The 13,694-nt window shown below is 38.7% G+C and overlaps 1 protein-coding gene across 1 annotated transcript in view; it reads right to left on the bottom strand.

Annotated features, from left to right (window-relative positions):
• Positions 1–568: 568 nt before the first annotated feature.
• The window catches only part of LCOR (ligand dependent nuclear receptor corepressor), a 22,372-nt gene continuing 9,246 nt past the window's right edge, over positions 569–13,694 (bottom strand). The window contains exons 3-6 of the mRNA XM_010016902.1: positions 12,750–12,882; positions 8,070–8,357; positions 5,005–5,098; positions 569–2,243 (exon numbers count right to left, since the gene is read on the bottom strand). Coding sequence (XP_010015204.1) covers positions 1,274–2,243; positions 5,005–5,098; positions 8,070–8,307 — 1,302 coding nt within the window. The 5' untranslated portion in view covers positions 8,308–8,357; positions 12,750–12,882 and the 3' untranslated portion in view covers positions 569–1,273. The remainder of the gene's footprint in view (positions 2,244–5,004; positions 5,099–8,069; positions 8,358–12,749; positions 12,883–13,694) is intronic.

The following is a 13,694-nucleotide window of genomic DNA, read 5'->3' as shown; positions in this document are numbered from 1 at the left end:
AAACACCCATTCACTGAGTGTTCGACCCTGACAGTATTACAGATAGATATGATGCAGAGCCTGAATTAGATCAGGCTACCAGTGTTTTACTTCTTCCCTGAACATTAACAAGCTCCTTCACTAATGTAGACATTTGGGCAGACTACTGAGGTTGTAACGTTTGAGATAACCATTTTGTGGGCTTTTTTTTTCTTTTACCTTTTTTTTTTTTTTCTATTTTTTGCAATATCACAGTAGTTTGTTACACAAATCCCCCTTCCCCAGATTAGAGTCATCTGAACTACTTGTTGGAACCACATAGTTTAGTAAACTCAGAATCAAGTCTGTAAAAAGGTCACAAAGAACCATAGTTGTGTTATAATGAGGCATATCCTAATACATCATTTAGTGTACCCTGACTGCTCCTGGCTGTGAGAAGCTTGTCTTCCGTGAGATAAGGCTACATCCTCAAGCAGGTGAGTCTAAATATCACCCTTCAAAAATATCAAACAAAATTACAGCGAAGGTAGTGTTACAAATAATTAACTGACATATTCTGAAGGTAGTGTATGTAAGTTTTCCCTTCCCTCCCTCCCCCCCCGGGTGAGCACTAAGCAGACAGTGAATGGTAAGTATGTTTAATTTATAAAGAAAATAGTGGAGAGCCTAATTAGACCCAATTGATTATCCATCTAATAAGCGAATCTCTGAGTTCAAGTGAGGTACCATTCCTAAATAACCTGATTTAGCTTAAATCCTTCAAGCAACTGGATCAAAGAAAAGGAGGGAGAAAAAGATTTCTGAAACATTTTGAAGAATGACAGTCTGATTCTCATTTGAAAAATGCCTGGTTTTAGGAAAGTATCAGTTTAACAAAGTGGACTTTTTTCTATCAAGGCAGACATGAAAAATCCAACACCAGAAGTTCAGGCAGGCTCTACAGGCAAGATCCACTTCCACAGATCTGCATTCTTTGTGAGGTAACTCAACTCTCTATTACAGAGAAACATGCAAAAGGCAAAAGAAAAAAAAAAAAAAAAAAAAAGAGAAGGAAAAAAAAAAAAAAAAGAGGGTAGTGGGCAGGTGAAGGAGGGAAACTGCACCATACCAGGCTAGAAAAATTTACAAATGTGACATTCGGAGCACACGTTTCACCTGTGTCCACACAAGTCTACGCTAAACTGCAAAAGAAAGAACTCTGCAGTAAATAGAAGAATCATGTGTGCTCAGTGGTGGTTGAACTATGCAGTAGTGCTCACCCAGTTTGCAAAGTAATTGGCACTCTACAACATCCCTACTCATCTTTCAATTCATTTGCACTTTGTGCTGCTTCTCCCTGGGGATCTAATTCAATCTTTACTGAAACATCCTGCCCCTCCGACCTCATTAATTTCATTTTTTTCTTTGGAGGGTTTTTCAAAGTGCCCAGCCTCTCTTTAACTTTGTACTCCAGTGTACTGTGGGGGATCCCATAAATACTCTGAGCTTTGGAAACACTCATTTTCCCGCTCATAACCACAGAGATTGCTTCCTCCAGTATCTCGCTGTTGTACTGTCTGTATCTCCCTCTTTTCTTCCTAGGTTGCTTGGAGCCAGGATCTCCCTCTTGATCTGAGGTGGGATATGGCTGTCCAGAGGTAGACTGCTCAGCATCTGAGCCCCAGGAATCTGGTCCAGCATCCAGCAAACTTCTCCTGTTTTGTTTTGGAAGGATAGCCCTTAACTTTTTGCTAAGCGCGCTCTCCGTTTGTGAACCCATTACCAAAGAGCTATAGCTGTACTGGTCACCAGTGCGGGACTCCCATGAAAGGTCCATGCCTCGAACTTGTGGTATCTTTAAATCCACAGGAGACGAATGGCTCACGTCCTTTTTCCCATCCTGTTTAGTTTGAAGTGCCATTTTTTGAAAGGCAGAGTTTTCTGTAAGAAAAGGAAGGTCACTGATGTTGCTGAGTGCACCATTTCCCCTGAATTTCATGCGGCTGAAATTGAATTCGTAGTGTGGTTTTGCCCAAGAAGCCTCCCTGGATAATATTAAGTGCTGTCCATGATTCTGTAGTCCAGATGGCCCATGGCTGGCAGCCGTAGAAAACTGGTTTCTGCTCAGCAGTTCTTCACTAATCTGGAGTGATCGAGCCAGCGGTACTTTAAGAGATGTGGAGTGGCCATAACCTTCCCTGGTTCCATCCTGCAAGCTTCTTGGAGGTACCCCATCACCACTCTGTAGTCCCTCCGGATGGTGCTGGCTGGGTCTCCCAGGACGCCTAATTGGATGGAAGGAAACTGATGTGAGCAGGACTTGCACAGGTAGGGAGGGATGGGTGAGGGGGCCACTCCTTTATTAGAAGGCCTTGCTTGGGTAACATCACTTTTTGTGTTATTTATTTTTTTCTCTAAATTTGTATTTATTTTTTTATTTTATTTTAATTTATTTTTTTTTAAGTCTCAGCATCAGTCAGTTTTAAAACTTGTTCACAAAAAAAGAGAAGCTTTTTGGGCAAAGAAAAATGAAACCTGTTGGCTGGTCTCTGGTTGGGTTCACAAATTCTCGGAGTAGAAAAGACTTCGCGCAAGCGTCTGCAAATAGCACCTTAATTACAAAGTAGTAATCAAACGCCATAGAGCTATACACAACTGTGTTACTGGTGTGACGTTACCACTAAACAAGTACAGTAATAAAAGAGTAAGCCAAAGTGCAACATATTCAACATGCAAATATGACTGCCACCCGCAGTATCTACACATAGGTGGAAACCTTGGATGATGTTCACTTACATCATATTGAAGAATTACAAGAATTACTGCTCAGGGTAAGGAAAAAAATGCTTAGCAGGCCTCAAAGGTATTTGCTTAACTTTCATTAAGCACCAAATAAGAAAGCTGGGATACTGCATATCACAAAGAAAAACACTGCATTACACTAGACTTACCAAACTGCTCTCTTAACTAGTTGCGTACATACACGTCCCTGATTCTCATTTGATATATAGCATGGCTAGGAAAAGAAATCCAAGTCCCAACTATCATCCATATCAAGGGTTAATAGCAAAAAAGCAATGTGTATTTTTACCATTTTCCTTTTGTCACAAATGTTCTATGACACAAAGTACTACTACTGCAGATAGACGTATGTATTTTAATTTTTTGCTAGCTTGGCCCTCTCTAGAAACTAAATCACACTAGTTTCAAAATCCACCTCCAAACTTCTCCATATTCAACATACAGATCAACAAAGAGACTAGCAAGCCATTCTATTTTAATGCTCTGGGACACTACACTGGTGTAAGCTAAGTCAGCATTATTTAAGGATAGGATACACACTGCTGAAAAACTACATTGTTTTAACCCTAGTGAGATGTTAAAAAGAAAAGTCTTATGAGAAAAGACATCCACTGAGAAGGACCTGGCATGTACCATACACCGTGCTTGATGTGTATGCTGCTAGCTTCTCTCCAGGAATGCAACAGGTCATAGTTGAAGTGGGCAACAAGAGTCAACAGGATTCAGAACAAAATCCAGAAGTGAATGAAAGTTTACTATTCCAGAGAACTCTCTCAAACAACATGCATCCTCTGCTCCTTCCACAGCATGTATCAGCATCTGAATGCGCACCAGTGGTTTTACACCTAAATAAAGGTCATATTGGCAGGTGACTAGGACAGAGGGTCACACTTGATTTCACTGACACTAGACAGACTGCAGTCAGTCTCATGTACAAGTAACCACATGTGCCAGTATGCCGCATCATCTCCGGACCCCCAGGACTGCTCAAGGGCAGTGCCAGGTGCTGGCCCTGTCACCCCTGTGTGTTGGACTTTGGCTCTCACTTGAGACACCAACAAGGGAACAAACAACCCAGAGCTGCAGTAGCTTCTGCTGCTTTCCTAAGAAAATAGTTGGAAATAATTTGTTCAGCATCAAAAGAGAAGAGCTGGTGGGGAAGGTTTATGCTAAATAATTACAAAAAAGTATTAAGACTAATTTTTCAACAAGGACTGAGGTATTTTACTGATAGAAATATTAAATGGAAAAAAGTAATCTTGAAGGGACAAGTCTGAGACAGTAATATTTTTCCAAGAAGAAATTCAGAAGTTAGATCAGTTGTTAGTTAGTCCATGGGTTTGGTGGTGGTGGCGGGGTGTTAGTTTAAAATTTCAAGTTGTTCAAAGGCTATTGTAAAGCTAAATCCAGCAATTAAATAACAGTTTAAACCATACGCTGTTTCTGTACTTCACAGCAGCTTCAAGATAAAATTCTCCCATCAACACCCAAAATCCCTCTTACTCCCAGTCAGTCTCTCCAGTACAATTAACTCAATCCTAACTAAGAGTAAAGGGTTTCTAAATGTATGCAAACAGTGACCATTAGAAATATGAAAGCTAAAAGTAACTTTATATACCATTCTTTCACACCTTGAACTAATTAAGGCAAGAGTACTACACCACAGATTTTATAATTATTGTTTTAAACTTGTTTAGTGCTACGGTACAATCGCAAATCCAAAAAGCCATGTTTAAAGTTTTCTGAGCTACCAGACTCCCTCCCCCAGCCACTTTAAGTTGTGGTTTATGGTAGGAAGTATTAACAAAAAGCATGCAGTGATTCAAATCTTTTAATTCAACTTGGTTCATCACTCAAATCATTGCTACCCTCCTAAACTAAACTTTAATGTTAGCTGATTTTGCCCTTAGTGAAACAAAATCTAAATTGTATTGCAAAGACTCCAAGGCTCTTTGTACATTTAGTTGAACTGTCATCTCCATAGATTACCACTAAACCCAAGCAGCAGGTAATGGACAGATCTTTGGCTAAGTACCTAATTGGCCAAAACAACAGATATTAGAGTTTTAAACTGCAACAACTTATTTGGCAGGTGGGGTGAAGGTATTTGCCAAAAGGCACAAGTTGAAAAACACATTACTCCAAAGGGTTAACACCAAAAGTAAGTTAAAATTAACAGGAGGTAAGCACACATTTTTAGTAAAAAACAGTTTGAAAAGGTCATAGTAAGTTGCTGTCTCTTACCCATTTCCCGGAGTACTGGAGCACCCTGGAGAATGACTCAGAGAGGTGCTGCCTGCACAAGGACTCTTCTTAGTGGACAGATCAAGCACACCGTCTGTAGAGACAAAAGAATGACTTCAGCGTTTGAAGAAGCAGGATCAGCCATGCTGTCCCTTGACACAAGTCTTTTGGGCTAAAGTCTTATTTAACACACAACATTTTCTATTTAATTTTATTTTTAAACAAACTAAGGCTTTGATTTGTTTGCAATCTGGCTTACATGTGACTTCAACATAGCCCTCCAAAGTCACAACATAACTTGACAAAATTAAAAGTGCACCTATTACCAGAGCCAGGGAATAAAAGGTGACCTACAAATGACAGTTCAGGATATATCACAACCTATTACACAACTAACCCTCACAACCTATCACACAACTAACCCTCACTGGTCCCAAAATGAGGTAATCTTCAAATTCCTGATACATTCCCTCTTCTTAAAGGGGGACTTTAAGCGAGTATTTGAATTTTTTTAAATCCAAATCTCTGCAGGAAAATTCACTGGGAATTTCATATTGGAAACTCACTTTCAAATAAAAACACACATAAATGTGAGACTCCTCCTCACCTGGCAGCTATCATCATCTTTTTTTCCATGTCTCCAATGGGTCTCTACTGGCACAGCTACTCCCTTTCCCCTCTCTATTGTGTCATTTTACTCCCTCTCTTCTTCATATCCCAAATTGTTTTTCCTGCTAGACTGCTTCTTCCATTCTCACTAACAGCACATCCTCACACTCACCCATGCTCTTCTCCAAGCCCTTACGTAAACTCTCTATTTCTAGGCAACAGAAAAGGAAGCGCTTTTTGCTAGCAAAGCCTTGCTCCCACTGCACTGAAAGGACTTGAAAATCTGGTCATTTTAAAAGGGCAACATTGTTATAGAAGCAGCACAGCCATTTGAAATTCTTGGAAACTTTGAAACAAGGAATGTATAAGGCAAAGATAAATGAAACCTGTTGGCAAGGTAAACTAGAGACATTTCAGAGCTCCTCACTTACTCCATCTAATCAAGTAAATGCCACCCAGCACAAGAACAATGCAAGATGGCTTTTAGATTGCTTAAAGTTCTCATTTGACATATGGAGAAAAAAAAAATCCATGATAAACAGTGAACTAGAATTAACTTGTGGAAAGCTGTTCCACCCACTACATTTGGGAACATACCACAACCCAAACCTAAGCAGAGAATTCAATCTTCCTTTTGAACAACAGTTACGCAGACACAAGAAACAGAGACTGGATCAAGTAGCACCTCTTTTTCAAGGGGCTACACCAAACAGCACGGACTGCTGCCAGGGGCACTTGCATCCACGCTTCCTTTGTCAGAAAGGTCATAATGACCTAGAAGTCTCCAAGGGCAAGTAGGGCCAGCCTCATACTCCACAGAAGTTTACAACTAGCTTACCCACTAGAACAGAAGTATAACAATAAGCACCGCTAGCAGTCTTTCATGACAGCCTCTTATATTTCTCATTAACAAGCTTGGCAAAATCTCTTCCCAAGTACATTAAATGTAAATTGTAAGAAAAAAAAAATTATGTGAGCAAACAGATTACTGTATAAGTTAATATGTATATGTTCTAACTCCATAACAAGTGTTATGAAGGGTAGTGGTTGGAATTAGATAATCTTTAACGTCCCTTCCAACCCAAACGATACTAGAATTCTATGAACATTCTAAATTATCTTAGAGCTTTTTCATCACATGGTAGCTAAAGAACAGTTCATGCTTTCTTCTTCACCTACAATCCTCTAATTAAAAAAAGCAACCAGAAAAAAAAAAAAGAAACAGAAGCAAATCTGATTTTCTCCCTCTCAGCAAAAAGCTTCACAATAAGAACAGTTTAACATTTTTAAGCATATATGCAACAGACAGTTGTGAAAAACATTTATAATTAGCTAGAAACAAATTCCTATCAGCTAAATGAACAGGTCCTCACTTCAAGACCAGCACCACACAATCTTCTGCTGACACCATATAACCTTCCACTGCAGTTTTGTAACTGAAGTGTGGTGACAACTTTCAGCAAGTGCTGTAGGTGCAGAAAGTGTCCAGACGCCCAAGCTGCATACTGTTGGACACATCAAATTAACCTTTGTGCAAAAGGCTTCACATATCCAAGCTCAAAGAATAAAGGGATACCCACAGTTCTGTACTTGGTTTTTAAAGGCACCTTTCCCACTGGAGGATGGACAGCCTACTTTGGTTTTGACAGAACCATTTCAGACACTAATACACTTCTAAAGAAGGGTAAGGGGGCTAATTTTAATCCTCTCAGTAGGACACTTATGATAACCTCTAGTCAACAGTTTCAGGAAAAAACCCAAACCAACATTCACATACTGTAAATCACTCACAGAACTTGCTTGTTAAAGAACATTTTTAATGGCAAGCAAGGTTTTCAAATTAAAACAAGCTCTGCAATGCTGTTACAAGTTATTCAATCTGTGCTCGGCAGAACAAGTCTATTTTTAAGGCAGAAGAGAGACATTTCTTCCAAATGCATAAACCTGGAAGTTTTGTACAGTTCATGGGTATCATTTTTACAGCCTTCACAAAGCCATTTCTCACAGACTTTTAAAAAGATACTGTTTTCACACTATGTCCAGAAAGAAAATAAATCAGTCTTTCAATCAGACTGTGTACTGATCTCAGAAAGGAGACAACATTATGGTTTTCATGACCATGTGAACCTGCCTTATCAGCAACCGTACAGTCTATTTTGGCAGATTGTTTCTTGCGGCTCCCAGTAGGAACAGCCCACTTGTCTCCAGAGTTTGGAGCACGTCCATTCCCTTTGCCCTTCTTGAGAAAAATCACTCACGTCTATGGGCCTACATTCTCCCCAAAAGTCTCTTCTCTCCCAGCCACACCTAGCTAGTTGTTATTTTATTCTAAAAACATCTACTGCTTTTCCACTTTACAGCTTATGTAAAAGTGCAACCTTCCAATTGCCTGGTTTTGCAACAAGAATGCCATTAATGGATTGCTGTAGGATGCAAGACACTGATAAGAGTCCTACCTTGTTCACTAGGTTCTGACTGAGACTTTCTGACAGTAAGGTCCAGAGGTGAGTCTTGGTCAGCCATGAGAAGTTTGCTGAGCACAGGGTTCTGAGCAGTTGCAGCCGTGGGAGAGGAGGCGACCAGAGATGCTTTCAGCAGGCTTTGGTTCTTTGTGCTATTGGGCTGGCTGGAGTCCTGAGTAGAGCTAGTTTTTGAGGTATATTCAGCAGCAAACTGTCGGATCATTCGCTGCATGATCTCACGGGCCACTAGGGGAATATTGGGGTCAGAGACCCTAGGACTGTCTGTAAATATTAGAGATTTTTTTTTAAGGAAGCACTTTAAGTAAAACAGCTTTTATATTAAATCATTGTTTATTTTAAAAAACAATAATCATCTAAGGTGTGTGGGGGGGGAGGGGAATGAAAGCCAAAGATAAAATAGTTTCTGTAGAAAATGTACTTTAGTCTTAGAATACCTGAACAAAAACCACTGCTAATTCTGGTATAACCTTGCCAAAATAAGAAATATGCAATCTTATCTTTTGTTTTCAAACTTAGATATATTTGACCAGACCTTTAAGAGGTGTGGAAACAGAAAGGAGAGTTAGACTTATGAAGATAAGTACTGAGTAATGAAGCTCATTCAACAAAAAAAATTCAACAGGTTATTCAAAGGAAGAATTGAGTAACTTACCTGCAGCTACAGAAGGGGAGAAAGGAGAATAAAGTTGCAGCTGTCCATTACAAGTCTACTGAGAAATCAAGCCCTATAGCTCTGATTCTTCTAAATAATTCATATCAAGATCAAATATGCAAGTGTCTCCCATCCCATTCTATCTATTACTTTTGACATTTCTATCATTATAATCAATGCAACATCTGGGATTACTCAAAGACCTTTCACATACACAAAACCCTCAAGATGTGTCAAATAAAAAATAACTCTGTATCTAGGAGAGCTGCTAAATCTATTAGAAATGTAAAATGGAACAGGTAGACACTCCAATTTATTTATATGAAATGGTGTATAAATACAAAAGTATTTGGGGATGTTGGAAAAAAGCACCCCAAACAACCCACAAAACAAAGCAATAACAACCACACAACTCCAGAAATGGCTCAGAAGATCTGATTTTCTATGTCTGAAGAAACATTCAGAGAAAATTGTGCAGTAGAAGACCAAGCAAATCCCTAAAACCAGCTCTCAAAATGGAACAACAGAGAAGCGTTTACTTCCTCTTTCTAAAAAATTGCCCAAGTTCAAAGGTAATTTATTGAGATTGAACTATTATTAAAAGCATGAGCAAAATCTTCTGTGGGATAGTTCAGTGTTAGATTTGCCTTTTGCTGTCATTTCTGACAGAAGTGCATCATCCCAACAATCCAGCTTTAGTGCATCTGTAAAGGATGACTGACATGAAGGTTTAAACATGGAGCTGTCCACAAACCAGTGAGAAGCAGTAAGCAGCAGCTACTGTGTTTCTTGATGAAAAACCATGTTGAGCTTTAAATACTTATCAAGCCCAAATTCCTTCCTGTTAAGCACAGCTTTCTAAATCTAAGACCGTTTACTGCAACCATGTATATTCTTATAAGGGTATAATAGCTGTAAACTTTCAAGATGTTCATGTAAATTCATAATAATTTTCTTGTAAAATCTACAGGGTGTTTTATTGTTGCTAAGGATGAGACACTAGAGTTTTAAGCAGCTACCAAGAGATGAGCCAAACTTGAATTTAGGTACATTTATATTCTCATTTTCTTCCTAAGCAGTCCACAAGGACCCTGGAGAAACATGAAGGCTTTTTTTTTTTGCTATGGTGACATTTCTTCCATTTTCTCGCCTCTCTACTATAACAGGCTGAAGGACATATGAAAGGCTCTAGAAAAGCCCACAAAGGCACAAACTGGCGGCATGATCACACTTATACCAACTATTCGACACGTGCTTGTAGCATATACAAGTGGGGCTGGCAGGAACACAGAGCTCTGTGGCACCTATGGTTTCTGAAGAAGAATGATGCCTTCACTGTGCACCCATGTCCATAAATACAATTCAGTAATCCTTACAGCTGAAGATATTTCCAAATTCAGGGAGAAAATATTGTGTATACCTACAGCTATGCATCTTGATAATCTGTGCCTTCAAAGAATAAGCACAGGATCACTACTGAGAGCTTTCCAGTGCTGCTCAAGATAAACTCACTAATTCAGGATATAGAACTCAATTTTTAAGCAGGAGAGTAGTTACCTAGCACATTAAAGGCTTCTTGTTTAATATAAAGCCTGAACACTATGGATTAAAGCTGTTCAAAAGCAAGTGGAAAACATTTGCTGGTGCCTCTGCAGCATCACTTGAAATCAACAGATGTTTATTTTGACTCCATGTGTCTCATTTTCTTGTTTGGTTTTTCTTTTAAATAAATTAAAATTAACTAAACCATAGAAACTCTCAGAGAAGAACAATACAGCAAATATTCATCAGCTATAAATAGTCTAAAGCAGTACCTCTGAGCTTTAAAAATTTTAATAGCTTGTGTATTTTATCTACACTGAAATCTTCATTAAACCATCAAAAGAAGGTCCTATCCTGCCACAAGGTAAAGGTAACAGACAACTAGGTATGTACAGAAACTGGGAAGTATGAATATTTGAAAGATGCATCACAGAGTAGGCACAAAGCAGAGAGGAAGTGCGTAAGATTAATGGACCTGCTCAGAAAGTTTGCTGATCATGCTAATTGCCTATGTCTGTTAAGTATAAGAGTGCATGTCCTTGACATGCAACAGGCACCTGTTCACAGAACATCCGCATCTTCTCTGATCTGCCTGGGCTAGAAAATAGCAGTCTCAAATGTTACTGGCAGTGAGGATGAAAAGAACAAACAAAAAAGGAAAGAACTAATGACTGGCATGAAGCCAGAAGAGCCCAGCATCTCTGGGCAACACAGGAGTGTGAGAGTTCTGCCATTCTTTGTGTCCTCTTTGGTATGGCAGTGCCTGGGGATCTTATGGCATTGGCATGAGTTAGAATAACCTTTCAGGCAATCTAAATACAGCTAAGCTTGACAATGATGCATATTAAGGATTCAAAACTGACTTCCTGACAGGCTGCTTCCCCTCCCTTATTACTCTTGCACCAAGCACAGCTTTGCCAGAGGAAGGAAAGCAAGAGTATATTAAAAAAAATTCACAAAGATTCTTAGACATCTGAAGCCATTTCATTATCTTCATTGTGTGCATCTGACCATGGACAGAGCATTAAACCCCTCATTAGCACACTTCAATATCTGCCAATGGTCTTCCAACATTCAGAAAAGTATGCATTTCTAATAAGACACACACGCAGGTCATACTGAAAAATTTAAGCTCAATGTTAAAGGGATCATATTTTTAATAAACCATTTGGAGGTGATGGAAGTGCATTAGTTTCTCTTGTAAGAAAGATAAAATGAAAAAAAGTGTATTTTCTCTAGATTTTTGTTTACTTAAATCCCTTCTGGATTTAAAAAAGAGAGATGGGATACATTTAAAAGTAAAAAGAAACATTAACCTTAGAAGAAAGAAGGAAAAAAAGAAGCCAAACAACAAAAACCCCACACACTGAAAAGGAAGACTTGCAATAAAAGCATTATCTGAACTATCAGTAGTAATGCAATAATTATCCTTCCTACCATCCTACATGCTTCTATACTTTACGTAATACATCATAATGTATAGTCTGTATTTCTTCATTTGAGTCCTAAAAGAAAAGCTAAGATACTGTTATCTGCTTAAAACACCTTTAAATATTTTGGTCCCTGGGAGGAAGGGCTGAGGACTGGCTACAGCAATTTCTAATTTGTTAAACTGAAGCCTTGCATTGTCCCCCAGAAGACAGGTTGGAATCACTGATTTGGCAGATTTTCTCACACATGGGTTAGACTGATAAGTACAACGTACTTTCATTCACGATGCATTTGGAAGCAACCTCTGGATTCCCATTTTTCAGACTGGTAGAAAACACTGAAATGAGTTTTGTACCTTCCTAAGAGCACAGTTTAACTGACATAACTCTCCAGAGGAGATTTACAGCATTGTCTAGCATTGAGCTACTGTTATTGTTCTCAGGATATTCTACAGCATTGATTTTCCAATTCTTTTGCTGATCACATTTTGAATTCTCCATATATCCACCTTAGCACTATTCCAGCATTATTTTGTACTGTTGATTTCTGGGGATGTGTAATCACTACAGACCATAGTGAGAAGACTGTATTAGTATACATCCCATTAAAGTAAGATTTTAAAAAGTATTTTTTTGTTTAAAATTACCCACCTACTACCACTCCCACCACTTGCCCCTTCTTCCAAACAGCCCACTCACCCAAACACTGGTTTCAGGGGAGCAGTTATGCTAGGTAAGAACTGAGTTATTCCTCTGAAAGTGCAAAACATGTGTTTTCAGGATGAGATCCAGTTTAGGGCTAAGTATATTATACTCTTTTCCTCTCTCCCAAGCCCACATTGTTATATTGCTGTGTTATTTGACAGTCAACTAATACCCTTGATAAATATATATAAAAGACTACAACTGAAATATACTGGACATGAAATAACAACTTGAATGTCAGGTCTTTGATACCAGCATTGCATGCAAAGAGACCAGCAAGAGATACCACTTCCCTCCCCACCCCACCCCCCCAGTAAAACCAACCTTTTCTGTAAAAGACTGCATTGAGGAACTCTTCCGCTTGCCTTTCAAAACGAATGATTTTTGCTTGCTCTTGTCTAAGCAGAGCTTCTTGTCCAGCTTCCGAGGCTGGCTCATCCAGACTGACTAAGTGTTCCTGCAAAGATATTTAATATTTGTAAGATCTTCCCGACTCCAAAACTAATAAAGTTCCTTAGGCATTAAAAATTTTACTTAAATTCAAAACTTTGTTAGGTACTACACAGAGTTGAATCTATTGAAATCACAACTTGATTTTTGACTGCTCCAGAACATTGTACTTTGTCCTGTTTTCTTGTTGTAAATGCAGCAGAAGCCTGTAAGATTTGATAACATTATGGGAAGTAAGAGCCTACTATAAAGAAGATTTAGATATTTTACAACATTTGGCTGCAAATCTCTTATCTAGCACTTGTTCTTTAGCTACTACTTTTAGTTCCAAGAAATAACCATTGAAGGCAAAACACAGAAAGTTTTCCTTACTCTATGCAACATTCATGTGAACTGAGCAATAAACAAACAACCAAACTTCAGCAACAAACAGATCCTTTGTGAAAAGGCTCAGCAGTAGCTACTTTTAAGTGAAGTAAGCTTAAGTTAGCTGTTCACACCACCTGCAGTGAATTAAAATTCATTCTCTCTTACAACTGGAAGCAACTGATCTATTCCAATATTTCAAAACAAGTGTTTTAACGAGGATAAGTAAATTGTGCGAGATGCCAGCATAAATTACTCACTTTAAATACAACTTTAGAAACTAGATGCCAATGGTTATAAAAATTTGAAATCTAAATCAGATCCCCCCACACACACACACACTCCTCTTTTCTCATTTCTCTATTTAATGCCTTGCTCCTGCTTAGGAGAACAATCTCTTTCTGGGCCCCCTCCCTCCGCTTTCATTTTAAGCTATATTAAAGTAACCTGTAT

The sequence above is a fragment of the Nestor notabilis genome, unplaced genomic scaffold (assembly GCF_000696875.1).
Source record: "Nestor notabilis isolate BGI_N333 unplaced genomic scaffold, ASM69687v1 scaffold16986, whole genome shotgun sequence".
NCBI lineage: Eukaryota > Metazoa > Chordata > Aves > Psittaciformes > Psittacidae > Nestor > Nestor notabilis.
The sequence above is the reverse complement of the archived record's forward strand: the minus strand, read 5'-3'. Positions and strand labels throughout refer to the sequence as shown.